An 18151-nucleotide genomic window follows, 5' to 3' on the forward strand; every position below is an offset into this window, starting at 1 on the left:
TAACTGGACTTGCACATGGCCGATACGGCCTCTCCTTCAACTCTGCTTCCTCATCTTTTAGTTTCTACTCCTACGTCTATGTGAGATCAATCTCTTGATACTGATTCATTCAAATTCCATAGAGGGAATCTGATGTACACTGCTTTTTGCTGTGCCAGGTCATAAGGGATTGTTTTAGTCTAAGCAGCTATGGCTAGACTGGACTACATGATCTAAAGCACTGATGTCCAGAAGATGGCCCTTCCTTTCGCACTATGAGTAGACAGATTTCCCCATAAGGGGTTGTGCATGGGCAGATAGAGGAAATGCTACAATACCATCAACCTCTGCTCTCTCTGACCCGTTCCTGGACCCTGACCCTGCTTCTTAAGACTGAAAATGATAAACATCATTAACGAATAGTTTCCTGGAAACAGGCTTCTACCATTCTTTCAAGATTCAATTATCTTGGGTGTGCACCTGTGAGACACTTGTTTTAATCAGTTTGGGTTGCCATGGCTTAGAGACCAAACAGTTATTTCTCACAGTCTGGAGGCTGGGAAGTTCAAGATCAAGGTGCTAGGAGATTCAGTTCTTGGTAGGGCTCTCTTCCTGGTTTGTAGAGGCAGACTTTTTGCTGTATGGGACAGAGAGAGAGAGAGAGAGAGAGAGAGAGAGAGAAAGAGGAGGAAAGTGACTAGATCTTTTGTGTCTCTTCTCATAAGGGCATTAATTCCACCATGGAGGCTTCACCCTCATGACCTAATTACTTCCCAAAGGCCCCATCTCTAAATGTCATCACATTGGGTATTAGGGTTTCAACATATGAATTTTGGGGAGCCATAACATGCAGCAATAACAATACTTATGTGGCCATTCTGATACATAAAGTTAATGAAATTTGAGTAAGCACCTTTTAAAAATTGTTATTTTCAGAAACTCTTTAAAGTCTATTAGAAGAGCAAGATATGAGTGCTACCTTGTACCAAGGAATCAACTTAACCTTGTCTGTGAACCTTTCTATATCAATAAGCTTTGCTTACTTGATAAACTTCAGGTGGTATTTATTGTTCCATTGATTCCCTTTGCTGACATCTTTTTTCCCTATATATTCATCATAAAACTAAAAATATTTCTTTTTTGCATCAGTTTTCTTGATCCAATCTTTTGAAATATCACAGATCAATTAAGAAAAGGATGCCCTCTTTGTTTTCATTCAGAGGATCTCTCAGGTTGGCAGAGGTTATGACATGACACACATTATAATATGAGAGACATTGATCTTAAACTTCCAGAGCCAACCTATTCATGGTAAGAGTCCTCCCGAGCTCATGATACTCTTCTTCTCTTTAATTTTTGGGTAACATTGAAAAGTACAGTAAATCCTCAGTTACTCATATACCATTTGATACTTTATTGTATTAGAGCAAGAGTTCCCCTTTTCAGGAAGCTCAATCTGATTTTGGACAAAATTATTGGAGGCTATTTGTTATTTACCTTCTAGAATTCCTTAAATAGTATTCTATATTAATTTTTAAAAATACATAATTTAAGCTTTAGATTCAGCTAGTATTTATTGGCACCTATTATGTCAAACACTGCTCTAGGAAGATTTTACATATTTTGGAGTACTTCATTTTACCTTCACAACAAGCCTGGGAAGAAAAGTATTCACCAAATTTTATAAATGACACCACTGAATCTCAGAGAAGTTAAGTGACTTGCTCTCATGAAAACATCTCTTGTCTTCTGAAATGGCCAAGACAAGAATAGGCAGAACTGTGTTGGTCTTGATAGTAACTGTTAATTGTCAGTTCAGTCCTCTCCCTGAAGATATATTAGAAAAAAGAATGAATGAAAATAGTGTATTATTGTCCATCACATGAGGCTATTAATGGGCCACTGCATTTTATGCAGGATAGAGACAGTCTCTCTTTTTCTGAAGCTCTGCTAGCTAAGCGAGCATGAACAGTTTTTATAAGGCTGAGCTACAGGATAAAAGAGAAGGAAAATAATGATGAGAATGCAGAAGTTTTTGATGTGCATTTACTTGAATAACTAAACTGATTAAGATAATGTTTAGTGTGTATATTGGTTGGAATTCAAGCTCAGCTATAATAAAGGCCAAAATAACAGTGGCTTAAACAAGATAGCAGCTTCTTTCTTTCTGTTAACAGAGCTGGGTAGTTCTGGGTACTGTGGAGGCTTCCAGCCCAGGCACTAGAAGGCTATAGATAATGTCCCCAGACGCCATGGTTTAATATTGGTTCCCAGTCTATCGTGATGCCTATTTAGAGATATTAAGATGAAGTTTAAAATTTCATCACCCAGGCTTCCCTGGTGGCACAGTGGTTGAGAGTCCGCCTGCCGATGCAGGGGACGCGGGTTCGTGCCCCGGTCCGCGAAGATCCCACATGCCGCGGAGCAGCTGGGCCCGTGAGCCATGGCCACTGAGCCTGCGCGTCCGGAGCCTGTGCTCCACAACGGGAGAGGCCACAACAGTGAGAGGCCCGCGTACAGAAAAAAAAAAAATTTCATCACCCTTTTCTGATAGCTAATGATCCCTTGAGAATAAGTGAAATGCACAAAGTACAGTCAGTTAAAGGGAGGCTAGGTATTGAAAGGCCTGGATGAGAAGACAGTGTGAGCAGTCCTAGCAGAAAAGCAGAACTGCTGTGAGTGATATGAGATAAGGAATTCTCTACAGGGATTAGACATTGCATAATTGTGAGAGCTGCTGAGCAAGCAAAGGTCTGGTAGGGGACGGTTAGAGGCAAAGGGGAAAGTCACTAATCAGGGCCGCCAAGAAAAGCCGGTGGAGTCTGTGAAGCCTGTGGCTTCTGCATCTGGTTGCAGCCTGAAGTCTCTGCAAGTCAGCAGGGCAGGTGGGAGGAAAAGCTGGATGCAGAGCAGGGGGCAGCAAAGACAAGGGACCCTGCTAGGGCAAACTGGAATCCATAAGAAGAACCTGGAACCCACATCTGTCTCCCATGTCAACTCTGATGACGCAGGCCACCTGCAGAAAAACTGATGTCCTTCTCCACAGAGCCCTGCCCATGTGCCTGGCCTGGTACTTGGAGAAGTTGGCGGAGGGGATCTGGGTGCACTGGCTGCTCCCCATGCCAACAAGGAGAACCAGCAGATGACAACAATGTGTACAGTCTGCACTGATGTCCAGGGCACCAACCCCCCAAGCACAGGGCTGAGTGTCACTTTAGCCTGCCAAGTCTCAGGCAAACTTCTCTTCTGGGCAACCCTTACCCGGAACTACACAGGGAAGGAAATGTAGTTCCAGCTTAGCTAAACTGACATAGTACAAAATGGCCAGAGTGATAAACTTGACTAAGAGAATAGATGAGAATCTGGAAAGAAATATTTCAGAAGGTCAAAGCCTCTGTATTCTGTCTTCAGTTTCTGTGATAGACATTGATTTCTTTTCATTAAAATATTACTTGTTAAACTATATGACTAGTTTCCATTCCATCTAGTTCTAAAGAAGCCATGAGGTCATTTCATTACAGTCTCTTGGCTTTTATTTCTTTAGCTATAAAACCAAAAAACACTCTTTTGCTAATGCATGATAAAAGCTTTCATATTTATTTTCTCAGGAATGTTAATTGTCTCCCTTGAGCTGACCACTGTCACGTATCTCCAGTTCCGTTGCCTCACGTGACTTCTTGTTCCCTTTTTCCCAATGGTTGCTGAACTTTTCCATTTTGATGCTTCACCGTCCGCTGAACACAAAGAAGCTGAGGCTGAATTCTTATTCCCCTCATGTCAAGGGGACTTGTCTTTCTCTTCCATGGGGTAGTCACTCTGCCAGTCACTCAGGTCTGACGCTCTGGGCCCGTTTCCCAATCCAGTCAATGACCAAATAAATGCTCTTGGATTTTCCCTCACAAAGGGTTCCTGTGTTCATTTTTCCTTCCCACTTCTGCCATCCTAGTCTACCCCTTTCAGTCTCATCCCTAGATTACTGGGAGACCCTTCCTGTGGTTCTTTCCCCTTCTAGGCCTTTCCCACACCCAACCATCCTCCACACCAGTATTCCCTAAGTAATCATGTTCCCCATGTCACCACAGCTCACAAATCTTCCACGGCTTCCCACTTTCTTCCATATCAGAAGAACCAAATGCCTTTCAAGATGAAAAGATTAGAAATGACCTAGTCCTACATTTTCCTTTTAGAGAAAAGAAACAAGAAACTCTCAGAGATTGAGATCACACAGATTTAGGACTAGAACTCTGGACATCTGAAGCCGAATTCCATGCTCTTTCTATGACTATATCACTCATCCTGGAGGGAAAAGATGTGTGATTTTCAAGGTTCTCCATCATCCCACCCAACTCCATCAGAGTGTCTGCACAACTCCAAGGGGCACCATTTACATCGTAGTCTGTGGAGTTTTCTTCCAGGGCTACCATTCATATAGAAACACATATAGATTCCACATGGGATATAAGGAGAATGATGCCCCGTGGCATTGTGACATGAGGCAATGCTTCGCCTCTCTGGGCATTTTTATTTCCCATTGCTCCCCACCAAGGTCAAGAGACAGAAAGCATCTGTTGTGGCCTCTTTTCCTTCCCCCCTACTCTACCCAAGTCCCTCCTATCTTGAAAGCTCAGTGAAAGTCTTATCTCTTTTATGAATTCACTCCATTTCTTCAAGGTCTTTATTTGTATGAACTACTAGTTATTTCTAGTGTAGACTAGTTCAGTTCTGGGCTACAAAAAGCCTGAATTTAAAATCACAAAACCTAGGCTCTAATCTCAGTTCTTCTGCCTACTGGTTATATGTTTTTAAGTCATTTATTTTCTCTGAAGCGCTCTCTAAATCCATGAATTGGGCATAATAATACCTGTCTTATCTCACAGAGTATAGGTGAGCATCAAGGGAACTAATGCATGTGCAAGTGTTTTGGATGTAACATGTGCAGTGTGTGATGTAAATGGAAGTTACCACGTGATAATACAACTTAGTCCTTAATGATATAGTGTACTGCTTTTGTATGCTTTGGTTTGGTACTGCTTTTGTATGTTTGGTTTATTAACCAGAATGTGGTTACTGGATTGTAAGCTCTTTGAGGGAAGACATGATATCTCACATTTTTTCCTTCTGTCCCTTTAAGTCAGCACTGTATATATCTGTTTGAAAACCATGCAGGGGTACATTTATGTTTCTAAGGAGGAGAGGGAAAGAAGAACTTTAAAACTAAGGTGAATATACAGGAAAAATCTTGAAGTGTGCTTCTTTATCTGTGTCAAGCTATCTAGTGGGTAGGCTAAGTACCAGGAAAGCTGGGAACACTAGGTTGCCACAGAAGCGCCTGTTCCTCCTGAAACCATCATGTTTTTGCAAAACAATCTATCACTTTGAAACCACACACCGCAGTTTGAGACTCGAACCCACAATCTTCTAATCTCACTCCTTCAGGTGGGACTCGAATCCAGCTGCACTTCAGTTGGGACTTGAACCCAAAATTTCTGGCTTAGGCGGGGACTCAAACCCACAATCTCCCAGCTGAAACCACACACCTGGTCACAGGATTTAATGGACCTCAGGTTCTTTACGTCTCAGCACAGAAGGAATTCAGTGAGAGGCGAAGTGATAGGCAAGTCGATTTATTAATATAGGACGCTTGTGAAGGATACAAGAGGGCAGGCAAGAGGACTCTGCCCTGAAAGTTAAGTGGGAAAGCAGGTTTATTTAGGGAGATACACACTCCACAGGCAGAGCATGGACCATTTCAGAAGGCGAGAGGCCCCGAAATATGGGGTAGTTAGTTTTTATGAGCTGGGTAATTTCATAGGCTAACAAGTGGAAGGATTATTACAACTATTTTGGGGAAGAGACAGAGATTTCCAGGAATTGGGCCACGGCCCACTTTTTGGCCTTTAATGGTTGGCTTTGGAACTGTCGTGGTGCCTGTGTGTATGTCATTTAGCATAGCTAGTGTATCATAATGAGCTTATAATGAGGCTTAAGGTCCTCTGGAAGTCAAATCTTCCACCATCTTGCACATAATCTGTTCTAACCAGTTTTTGTCATATCCTCAACAGCTATGTCATTCTTTTAAAGGTTGTGCCTTGCCGCCTTCCCTCCTGTCTCAACTGTGGTGTGAGTTTTAAAAATCTCTTTCTGTTTTTGCCTCTAAGAAAAGATGCAGGAGAGTTAGCAGTGCTCAGAAATAAGTAGTTGGAGGCATTTAGGGCATTTCTTTGTCAGGTCATAAAGAGTTATTTGGGACTTTCACTAATTCCTACTTTTAGACACAGAGTATCTAAAAGTAGTCCCAGATTTTTTTTGGACACCTTTGCTTTTTGCTTTCACATGGAGAAGAGAGTCTTTTTGAGCGTTTCTTAGAACAAAAGCAATGCTAATGAGATGGAGAATCTCAGTCTGAAGGAGGTTGGGGTCTGGGAAAGGGAAATAACCCTTCATCTCACGGTTTCTTCAACTTGCAATTGCTGTTCCAAGCACTGATCCGGATAGTCACGCCTGAGGGTAGAAGGCAAGCAGTCGGAGACAGAATCCCAAACATTCCCTCTAAGGAAAACAAGCAGTTAATTCACGTGGGTGGCTTGAGACTGTCAATTCTCTTAGGGTTTTTAGAAGAGATCTGAATAATTGTCCTTTATTTTTCTTGCTAAGAGTTAGCCATTTCTGTTTATATTCATGCTGCAGTTCATTTTTTCTTTTCTAAAGAAAACATACCATAAGAATTCCAATTCAGTCACCAAACTTGTATTCTAGAGCATTGGCACGAACCAGTTGGAATTTAAAGAAGATTTTTATTAAGAGCAAATTTTCATACCAGATCGTGAACGCATTATAAACGTATTAACCTGATGCGATTATTGCTCAGGTATTTCATTTAGAGAGTTTATTACTTGTAATAGAAGTAAATCCTTTGTGTAAATAGGGGCATAAAGGGAAAAGTACTTGCTGTTCCAAAGCAAAATCAAAGCAAGATTAAATCATCTTTATTAAATCTTTTAAAATATGTGTTGGCTTAGAACAACATTCCTTCATTGTATTAGATCACAACATAGTTTCTCTTGTCAAAAAGTATTTCTATTTTTAGGTTAAAGTGTATGCCCTACATCATTTTACTTTCTGGTCATCTGTTTCCCTGATTTTAGCATAAATGGGGTACCCTGGAATCTAGAATTCAGGAGGGGGCATAAATTTGGTACCAAGTAATCTCATATATTTTATTTTATACATTTAAAATATTATTCTATGAAGGAATCTGTAGGCTTCACTAGCCTGCTGAAGGGTTTCATAGCCCGAGGTTAAGAATCTCTGCCCTCCATTTCTCTGTAACTAATACCAAAACTCTTCCATCAAATAAAAATCACAATATATACCCCACTGCTTTTATTGGAGATTTTTATGAAACATTCCGTTTTCCACGCTTCATCTCTCACTTTAAAATATGTTCGAAATCTTAACTTGACTTTCCAGTCTTTCTGGGGTGGTCCTGATCATTTTAGCTCCTTCTAATAACTGAACACTTTATTATTGTGGTTCAAGCTTCAGGGTAGAACCAAAAAGTCCTGACATTATGAGGACATAGAGCCACATAATGATTTCTCTTCTTCTTGGGCTTCAAAAGTAAAGCAGAGATGAGCCCAAGCCCAAGCCCAAGGCGTAAAGTTATTATTTCATGAGTTCATCTGAGGTAACACTTGTGTAGCTGCCCTCCTTAGAACAGTCTCTGTAACTCAGAAAAATGTGTGTGACTGTTCTTTTCACAACAATTATTAGGGCTTTTATAAAGGGGAATGAAATTGGGCCATTTGTAGAGATGTGGATGGACCTAGAGACTGTCCTACAGAGTGAAGTAAGTCAGAAAGAGAAAAACAAATATGTATATTAACGCATATATGTGGAATCTAGAAAAATGGTACAGATGAATCGGTTTGCAAGGCAGAAATTGAGACACAGATGTAGAGAACAAACGTATGGACACCAAGGGGGGAAAGCAGGGGAGTGGGGTGGTGGAGGGATGAATTGGGAGATTGGGATTGACATGTATACACTAATATGTATAAAATAGATAAGAACCTGCTGTATAAAAAATAAATAATAAAAATAAATTAATTAATTAAAAAGAACAATTATTAGGGCTTTTTTTAAATCCAAAAATTCCTATGTCCATAAATTAATTAAACTCCTCTTCCATCTCATGACTAATATCTTTTCATTAGAGCAGATGGAAGGAATTTGTCCAAGGTCACATATTAAGTTCTGTAATGAGGCTATGACTGTCATCCTTTAACTGCCTTTGTATTCACAAGTTCAAGCGGAACTTTACACTGAAGACTGAATGACAGGTGACAGCAAATCACCTCCCCCAATCTCTTCTACCAAATAGGCAGGAGTTCCATCAAGAAAGCATCTTAGAGTGATTACGAAGAGAGGAGAGAGGGAGACAGTGGTAGGGATTCATCTGCTCACTTACTTGTCCAGCACGTGTGGATTGCTCACCACAACCCACTGGGCATGGTACCCATTGCTGGTGATTTAGGGATGGATGAGAGAGAGCCACACCTCGCCCCAATGGAGCTAGTGGTGGGGACAGGCAATAAGCCAGGAAATGAATACATGTATAATACAACTTCAGGAGGAGAGAAGTGTCAACATCTAGGTGGAGGTAAGAGTGATGAAGAAAAATAAAGAAGGATCAGGGATAACATCAAGTGGCCTTAAGGGAGACATGAGCTTGGAGGTTTAGGAGAAGAGCAGAAAGCCTGTGGAGGCTATACAACAGTGTGTGAATTCAGACTACGCTTTGGCATTAGGCTGCCTGACCTTGAATCACAGCTCTACAGTGTAGGACTCCAGGCAGGTGAAGCCATCTCCCCAGGCTTCAGCTTCCTGATCCACCTCACAGTGTAACTGTGGGGTTGAACAAAGCCATTTGTATGACGTGTACCTAGTGTAGTGCCTGGTGTGTGGCATGGACTCAATACACTTAGTCATTAGTGCTATTTTAAAATATCTGGCCGTAGTCTAGACAAGAGATGTATAGTTTTGGTAAGGCCAGCACTGACCCCAGCAGTCATTTTGCTTAAGGCACATCAGGAGACACAGCAGATGCTCCATAGCCACATATTGAATTATGATGCCATGGTCCTCCTCACCTCCCTTCTATGCACACCATTCCAGTTAGGTCAAGACTAAAGAAAATACATGTGTTGCTTGAAATATGGTTCATTTCTGCCTTACCTACAGTCAAGAGAGTTTTCTAGGTTATCAGACAGGTGTTACAGAAAATTCTGAGTCTTTGGCGAAAGGTGAAAGGTGTGATTTAGGTTGAGAAACACCCAACTGTCCATTCTTCTAAGTTGGTGCAACTAATTTAGACTCTGTGTCCTGTGTGCACACAAACTTTGGCTTGTTCATTGTTGTTTCCTTGAGCCTAACCTAGGGCCTGGCCCACAATAGGGGCTCAAGAAATATTTGTTAGATGAGTCAAAAAAAGTTTCTGGAACTCTCTCAGCTTCTGTGATGAAGGGGAGCTGTCTCTCTAGTCTAGGGTTGACATATCCTGATCTCCTCTAGTATGAATCTGTGTCAATATCTAGGCCATCAGAAATAAAAGTGGTTTGTGGGGAACCCCATGCACATTTGACCAAAAGTTATATCTGAGTAAAACTATTCAATTGAGGATGTGTGGCCACCTCTAATTCATTTGATGACTAAAGAAGTTTCATGTTTTAAATTTACTAAAATTAAGGCCATTTAAAAAAATGTATGGTGTTAGCCAAAATATTCATTTCCAAATTTCCATATTTGCTCCAAATACAAGATTCAACCTTTCCCCTGGAGTGGGGAAAAAAAAAAAGAGAGAGATTGAGATTAGTCATATCATGGGATAATAATTCCTACCTTGGTTTAGTAATTGAATGTTTTAGAACTTAGCTCTTTCCAAAAAAGATTTGAGACAACTCCTTCCTGGTTTTCCTAAGAGAAATATGTAGAAGTCTGAGCCTGGAATTTGTTTACTTAATTAGTGTTAGAGCTTATAGAAATATTTCAGTGGATTATCTCAGGCTTAACAATCACGTTAAATTTCTCAGATGTAAGCTGGAAGTCTAAAGTTAATAATAGCAATAAAAGATCTTTGTAGAAAAATCCTACCATAGCCACAAGTAATCAAACTCTCAAGAACTGTAAACTGGCTGATATTTGAGCCCACTTGCAAGCTTACAAGTTAGCCTCAGTTTCATGGATTTTGACAAAGACACAAGACTCCTTGGTCAGAGACAAAGGACGGTTTATTATTCATAGCAATAGCCATAGCCAGACTACCAGCATTTGCACAAATTCCCCAGGCCCCAATATCCACAGGGCATTATGAACCAGGCCAGGTGACACCTATACCTAGACTGGGTTATTTTAGAGGAGAGGAACCCCAAGCTTAGGGAACCCAAATCTTTTATAATAGACAGTAAGCCAGCCTGATTTTTCCCCTGGAGGGAGACATTATCTTTAATTTACTGGATAGTAAACAAAACTTTGCTCTAGAGGGGACACTCTGTCTTCCAAGGTTGTTTGTTTTATGAACATCCTTAGAAAGACAGCCTGGAACAAAATTGGTGCTTTTTCTCATGAGACATGCTGAAATGCGAGACCCATGAAAAATCGTCTTTCAACTCAAACACTCTGAAAAGGCCAATTTTCTGTTTAAAACAAGAAATTAGAACTTCTTAAGGTACAAAGATTGTAGAGCCTAGCTTTTTGTTTTGTTCGGTTTTATGGAGTTTAACCAGTCTTTTGGAGGATGGTTATCAGTAGGAAGCATATGACTCATCTGCCATAACATTTGAATTTAGACTTTATACCTAAATATCTCCAGCTCTTCCAAAAGCAATTGTTTATGTGTTGTTTGTACAGCTAAAAATTATGACAATTCCAGGGGTGTGGAACAGCAGGTTCTAATTTGGAAGTTTACTCAGCTGCTTCACTCTAAGATATACAGGGTTTAGAACAAAGGGTTGCAGACCAGAATTATATCAAATGTTTTCAAAGATATTTTGATATTCTTCATATTTCCTCCTAGACACCAGGCCCCTAATATTCCAAACCATCACCGTCAAAGACTTTTTAGTGCTCACCCTCTTTTTCTATCATTCTTCTTGGATAATCACATACTCTTAGAGAAGAGGCATATTGATTAAATTATTATTCTTTAAACAGGAGAATTTTATTATCAAATGTAGCCATTATACAATCGTATTCACACAATGGGTTTGTGTTAATTGTGTCTACCTTTAATATCTTTCAAATCTTTTTTTTTCCTTTTAAATCTTACATTTCAGTTATCATCAATATTCACACCAATACTGTTCCTTTTTTTTCCAGTTAATTAAGTTAAAAGTTATTTTGTTTGATTAAAGTGGTGATTTATATGGTCCTCTGGTGTTAGTCATTGCAATAATTCAAAGTAAACAAATAATAGTATCTGAATGGTTTTATACTAAATTTGCACCCAAGCAAGAGGAAAAACTTAAAGAAATATGTGCCTTAGCTAATTAAATCTCACTCTCCTCTTTGGAGTTAAATGATGCACAGTGGTACCTAATAGAACCAAAGAGTCTAAAACTACATTTTTGTAGCATGAACACAGCTAAACAAAGAGAAGTAACACCATTTACAACATTACCAAAGGCAACTCTTCACATAATATAATACATCGGTGTTTAACTTTCCTCTCCATCCCACGCTATGATCATAGGCCCATGCCCTTGAAAATTACGAATATCAGACAGTAAAGACATTAAAGAAACAGACTAGGGTTTTAACACTATCTTAATAAACACAACATTCACCTGTTACTTTATTGTTTTTCAGAACACAATGTTAAGCATTTTTCCAAGGAACACCTGTAACATTAAAAACTATTAATACTTTTCTCATTGGAGTCTGAAGCATCATTCATGAAAAAAGCACAGCATAAAATGTTACATGTGAAGCATGACATTCAAGTTATAGTGTAAACCAGAAAAGACTAATTTCTTGTATCTCCTCTCCTTTTTTGTTTTGCCTTTTGAACTCTAGTTCAGTGATCTGCAAATTGGGATAAGCATAATCCTGGAGGCTACTTTCTGGAATATTCCTTCAATGATACATCAAAGGAAATCAATTTTTCGATTTTTAGGAAAAGTCTGTTTCCTAAAATTTCTTCTTCCCTGTCTTGCCAGTAATAACTATTCTTCCACTTAAAAGAAAGCACACCTGTTACCCACCAGAAATCTTGTTATGATATATGTCCCCAATTATAAAAACCTTAGGAACACTAATGAAAAAGACAGTTGGAAATATTGGTGTAGGTGTGGTAGGGAAAAATGACTCTAATGACTAGATAATAATTCTCTCATAAGCTTAGATATTTCTAATAATTTACTTTCAACAAAACTGTAGGATGACCTAATCAAGCTATCAGCTGATATATCATTACAACAAACTTTTGTTGTTAATTTAAAGAATGTAGTGACACTCCTATTAAAAAACTTTTTCAAATCCCCATCTATTTTTATTATTCTTGAAAACAGTACATTTCATCTCCCTTTTTTTTTTGGCCTGTGCCACGGGGCATGTGGGATCCTAGTTCCCTGACCAGGAATCGAACCCACGTCCCCTGCATTGAAAGCACGGAGTCTTAACCACTGGACCGCCAAGGAAGTCCCCCACATTTCATCTATTTGAAAATGATGTCAACTTTATGTTAAATGCTTTATTGTTATATTTTTAAATGGATGAAGATGAGTATCAAATAGGTATTGTATTTAAATTCCACTGGAAATACTTGAGTGATATAATTATTCTCTACTGTAAATATAGAGTTTAAAAATACCATAGAAATTGCATCTTTTGCTGTCATTTAAATTTATGGTAAAAAAATGTTAGATGTTGATTTATAAATGAAAGAAAGTACTTAGTTTTTCTAATTATTTTAAAGGCTACACAAGCAAGAAAGTTTGGAGACCACTGCCACTGTTCTTATTCCCAATTAATACCTGATCACAAAAGGGTTCCATTTTTAACTCTGGCATTTTTTATTAAGGGTTATTTCATTTAATCCAATTTCCTAAAAAATATTTTAAGAAATCATTTCGGTTGATTCTGACTAGAAATCATTAAGATAGAAAGATTGGGAACATTGAGGTTTTATTTCATTGTTTTCCTGTTAAGTAATCCAAGATCATATTCTTGAAAAAAAGTATTTTAAAAGAGGCCAGGAGTAAGCAAAACTCAGAGAGACTGAGAAAAGGGAGAATACAAAAAATAAAAATAAAGTAAAGCTACAGTATCACTGATGATATTGGAGATGGTGGCCTACGGTGGAGTATATTTTTCAAGGACAAGACTTTCCCACTCAAGGAACTTATAGGGCCATAATTTAACTGGCTTCACTCCTGCAAAGTATAGGACACTGGCTCCATCAAGTTGTTGAGAACTCTGCAGCCTAAGTGCAGAACTTCCTCCAAAGTTGCTAGGAGTTCCCCGGTAAGAGTTTCAAGGCCTCCATGAGTCTTTCAAACCTGAGGCTGCCATGCCAGGTGGTTCAGAAAATGCTCAAGCCAAATGGAAAGCATGCCTGAAATGCTGCGGGGGTTGAATCTGAAAGCACAGGGAGAGAAATGACAGCCTCAGTGGAAAAAAATGTTCTGCAGTGGCTGAAATATGGAGGAGGGAGGAGCTAAGTGTGGCTGTTGATATGCGACAGAGCTCAGCCATTTCCACTGATTGGCCCTATTCATTCAAGTTCATGTCCTCCATTGCAAACAAAGACATTTCAACGTATTTGTCCTTCATGGTCTTTTTATGACACTCAGTGCAGCCATAAACTCTGCAGATTTCATCTGGATTGGGCAAGTTCTGATGGGCAGCCCTGGTGATTTAATGCCATGTGAAATATGAGGTTCAATATTTGTGGACAATTAGCTCCCAGCAAGACCAAAATTTCCTCAACCCTTGTAACCTAGAGAAGACTTTAAAGACACGTGCAGACTCTAACATTTACACAAGTACATATTGCTGAGGTGGGCCTGGAATAATGGGGTTAAAGGTGAAATAACAGGCATCGAGGAGAATTGTTGCAGGGCCTGCTAAGCTGCAGTGAGTGGCTTCATTCACTGTAGAAGAGTTATTATATCTCTGACTACTCTGTGGATTCCTCACGAGCAGATAGCGCAAAGCACCCCCTGTGGGCCTGTCATCAGGGAAGGGGATAATGAGGACAGCCAGAGAGAGCCACCATCTTACTGTGGCACGTGACAATAGCTTGATTTTTATTGGAGAGAAATTAGGCCATCTCATTGGAAAAACATTAGGGATTCAAACAAACAAACAACAACAAAAAAACTTCCACCTGTTATTATTGAATACCAATATATATCCGTATGTGATGATTTATACCTCTTTGCTCTTTACTTATGAATTGAAAGAGCTTCTCCATTCCTTCTGCTTTGGGTGCTCACAGCCCTTTTTCAGGCAACATGGAGGCCTATAAGATTCTGGCACCATCTTGCTCCTAAGTCTTCCATGGGAAGACTTTACCCTCTCAGTAAATTCTATCTTGCTGCAAGTTCCACTTTCAGATTTTTATTTCACGCTCTCTGGATCTGAAAACCTGCGATTTTTATGGTTCTGAGATCATTGTTAAAATTATTTTAACATTATAATTAATTAATTATTTAAATTAATTTACAAATATTTATTATTTACTCTCCTTATTTTTGACTTGACAGGTTCCATATTGGGGGTGTTGAACCATCCTTGTCAAAACCTTTGTCCATTGCTGCAACATCCAGTTTGTCAATATTACATAAACCAAGGCATCGATTCTTGAAATTTCTCCACTAGATCAAAAAAGAAGTAGTCGCATTCAGCAATGATATATTACTTTTGGAAATGTCAGGTGTAAGTTTTGCCTGACAACAAGGGCCCATCAGAGACTGACGGAAGTCTGTTTTTCAGTATTCAGTTCATTGCTCACTGACTGGTTAAACTGCCCAAGAACTTGGCTCAGCTGCTGCACTGAATGCATGCCTAGGACAGGCCTCAGTGTGGTTGCCGGGTGCTTTTAGGTGAGCCCTTGACAGTTCAGACTGAGCACTTATAACTAGTGCTTTGTGCAACTGTCCCATCTTCTTGTTGGTAAGATCCACCACTCTCTGTAACAGCAGGATCAACTCATTCTCATCTGAGGACAGCGTGGAAAGGATTTTCCCCAAACCCCACCAAATAATTCCAAGAAGCCATCATGATGCAAGGTGGGGAGGGGAAGCGGGGTATATCAGAGGTGATGAAGTGGGGATGGAAGTAGATCAAGAAAACCAGTGCTAACTCTTGTCAAAGAAAATCAGCCTGTCCATTCCCCCACGTTTTCCTCACGGCTGCTAGAGCAAAAGGCCATAAGGAACGCTCTGCTCCACCCCTACCCTCACCAAATACCCAAGGCAGGAAGGGTCCTGGGGTATTGGCTTGCAGCATAGATTATTTATCTTCAACAGAGTGGACTTACATACTTTCATCTTGTATTTGCCCAAGGACAGGTCATTACAAAGGCTTCACCAGAATTATGCAGCTGTCATTCTACTCAGATCCAGATCCCCTGTCTTGCAAACCTCAAGGCAAGGTTACCTGAGCTTTGCACCCGTCTCCAAGGATATAATCTGCAAGAATCTAGTGAAGGTCTTCTGGGGGAAAGAGTGGAGGGGAGGGATCTGGAATGTTATTTTTGAATTCCCTATTAATTAGAACAATAATAATCATGTTCCTTTGGTTACAGTTCTCGCCCCCGCCCCACATAGATTCACTTGGAGAAGATAATCAAGAAAAAAATGTGTTCCCAGCCCTCTTGTATAATTTAAATATTTTTCTTACTTTGAAACAGCACATTTACTCCAAGCAGGTGTTTTCTCTACAGAGCATGATCTTGTCGCGAGAGGTGACTTTTCAATCAGAGACACAGGTGACTGCTCCATGATTCTGGCTGGCCCTGGCAGCCCAGGTGGTTGCTGGCGGGGGGCCGCTCCCTGGCCTCTTGCTTCCTCCCTCACACCGCCTCCTCTCGGGCAAGAGGATGCATCTGGTCTGTATCTGAACACCGGCTTTGCAACACAATGTGACTTAGCCAGCAGGGAGCAGGGCTGGGACAGCTCCTAAGCCCTTCTTTCCTCAGAATCAGAGGTGCTGATACTCCACATTTATGTATTCATTAACGAATATTTATTGAGCCTCCCCCAAGAGAGCACCAAGATGAAAAAGCACGAGTTCCAGAGGCTGCCCAGGCTCAGCGCCACCTCTGGGCTCTGGGACCTTGGCAAATTATGAACTCCTTTAAGCCTCCATTTCCTCTTCTATAAAAGAGGGAGAGTGATATAGTTCCTATCTGGTAGGAATTCAGCGAGGATCAAATGAGATAAGGTTTGTAAAGGTCTCAGCCCATTGGAAGAACTGGTAGCTATTCGGCAAACTGGATTTGATAGGCTGTGAGCAGAAGACAAGTTAATTTGCTCCTCTGCTGCCCTTTCTAATCCCGTCAGGCAGGTCCTATAATGTTTTGTGTCACTCTCAGATCATAAAAAGTCCTCTGATCAGTTTTCGTGCCAAGAGTCGTCTCCTTTCAGAAAGTCAAATGTTTGGCCTGGCGTAACACCGAATCCTGGAGCTCTGTCTAATTGAGAGCTTCTCTCCACCCAGCTTGCCACAGGCCAGGAAGCCCAAGTGGGGGAGGGGAGAGGAGCCAGCCTCCTTCCTCCGCCCTCCTGGCTCTACTTCCTACCCACTCAGTAGCTATGATGTTGGACTTGGCAAAGGTCGGGGGCAGAGGAGGTTACAGGTAAGGGCCCAGAGGAAAGCAGATAGATCCGGGCTCTGGCACTGAGGCTCATAGCTGCCCCTTGTCGTGGGCAGATGGCCCTAGCCACTGCCCTTTCTGTTTGCGTGTCTCAGGCCAGTGTCCCCTACCAGCCCTTTATGTCCCTCCCTCTACTTCCAGGGACCATTGTCAAGCTCTCTCAGTGTTTCTCCTGAATCCCTTCTCACTTGATTGGAGGTGAGGAGGAAGCACACTCTCTCCTCCCTCGTCCTGTAAAAGGACCTGGCCCTGCTCTCCAACCACAGATCATGAGGGACTAGGGCAGAGGTCAGTGGGCTGGCCCTCAGCTTCAATGGCTTTTTGATCATTTTGCTGTCCCCCACCCACTCTTCCTTGTCTTCCAGTGCCCTGGCTGGTGCTGAGTGAGATTTTTCCTGGTGGAATTCGAGGACGAGCCATGGCTCTAACTTCTAGCATGAACTGGGGCATCAATCTCCTCATCTCTCTGACCTTTTTGACTGTGACAGGTAAGAACTCGCTTTCCTCTAACGCCTTTTGTGCTCTTAGGACGAATCTTAGGGAAGCACACTCGCCTGAAAAACATTTTCTCGTCAACATTTTCAAACACACTCAAAAGTAAAGAGAATGGCAGTGAACCTGATGTACTGACCACCCAATTTAAAACTTTATCAGTCTTCATTTATGACCCCACCTGCTCTGCCCCCCAAATTATTTGGAGTCATTGTCCAAACATGTCATTTTGTCTCTAAAATTTCAGCAGGGACCTCTAAAAGATAAGACACTTAAACACTATAACTTCAACATCATTATCACACCTAAAAATATTATACTATTAATAGTCTCTTGGTAGCAAGTATCCAGTCTGTGTTCACATCCTTCCAATTGTCTCATAATTATTTTTTATAGTTTGTTTGAATCACAATCCAAATACTTAATTTATGGTTGATTGATATGTCTCATAATCTGTAGGTTTCACCTCCATTTCTCCTCCCCCTACACTTTATATTTTTAATGAAGAAACTGGGTCGTTTGTTTCATAGAGTTTTCCCCGGGGTTGGATTTGCTGATTGTAGTCACATCACGTGACCCTCTGTCCTTTGTGTTTCCTGTAAACTGCTATTTAGATGTAGAGGCTGACAAAGATTTAGATTTTCTTGTTTATTTGCAAACTCCTTCCCAGGTGATGGCCTGTGTCCTGCCATCAGAGGCATGTCCTGTGTGCTTATCTCCCACTTTGTCATGCCTGCATCCTTTGAGGATCATTTCCCAGATCCGTTATCTTCATTTCATTATTCCTACTAAGTTTTTTAT

The 18151-nt window shown here is 40.7% G+C and overlaps 1 protein-coding gene across 1 annotated transcript in view; it reads left to right on the plus strand.

Moving 5' to 3' along the window:
- SLC2A12 (solute carrier family 2 member 12) overlaps positions 1-18151 on the plus strand; it is a 56070-nt gene that overhangs the window by 22322 nt on the left and 15597 nt on the right. Inside the window, exon 3 of the mRNA XM_060167603.1 lies at positions 17224-17346. Within this exon, the coding sequence (XP_060023586.1) occupies positions 17224-17346 (123 nt within the window). The remainder of the gene's footprint in view (positions 1-17223; positions 17347-18151) is intronic.

This window comes from Lagenorhynchus albirostris, chromosome 12 (genome assembly GCF_949774975.1).
Source record: "Lagenorhynchus albirostris chromosome 12, mLagAlb1.1, whole genome shotgun sequence".
Lineage (NCBI taxonomy): Eukaryota > Metazoa > Chordata > Mammalia > Artiodactyla > Delphinidae > Lagenorhynchus > Lagenorhynchus albirostris.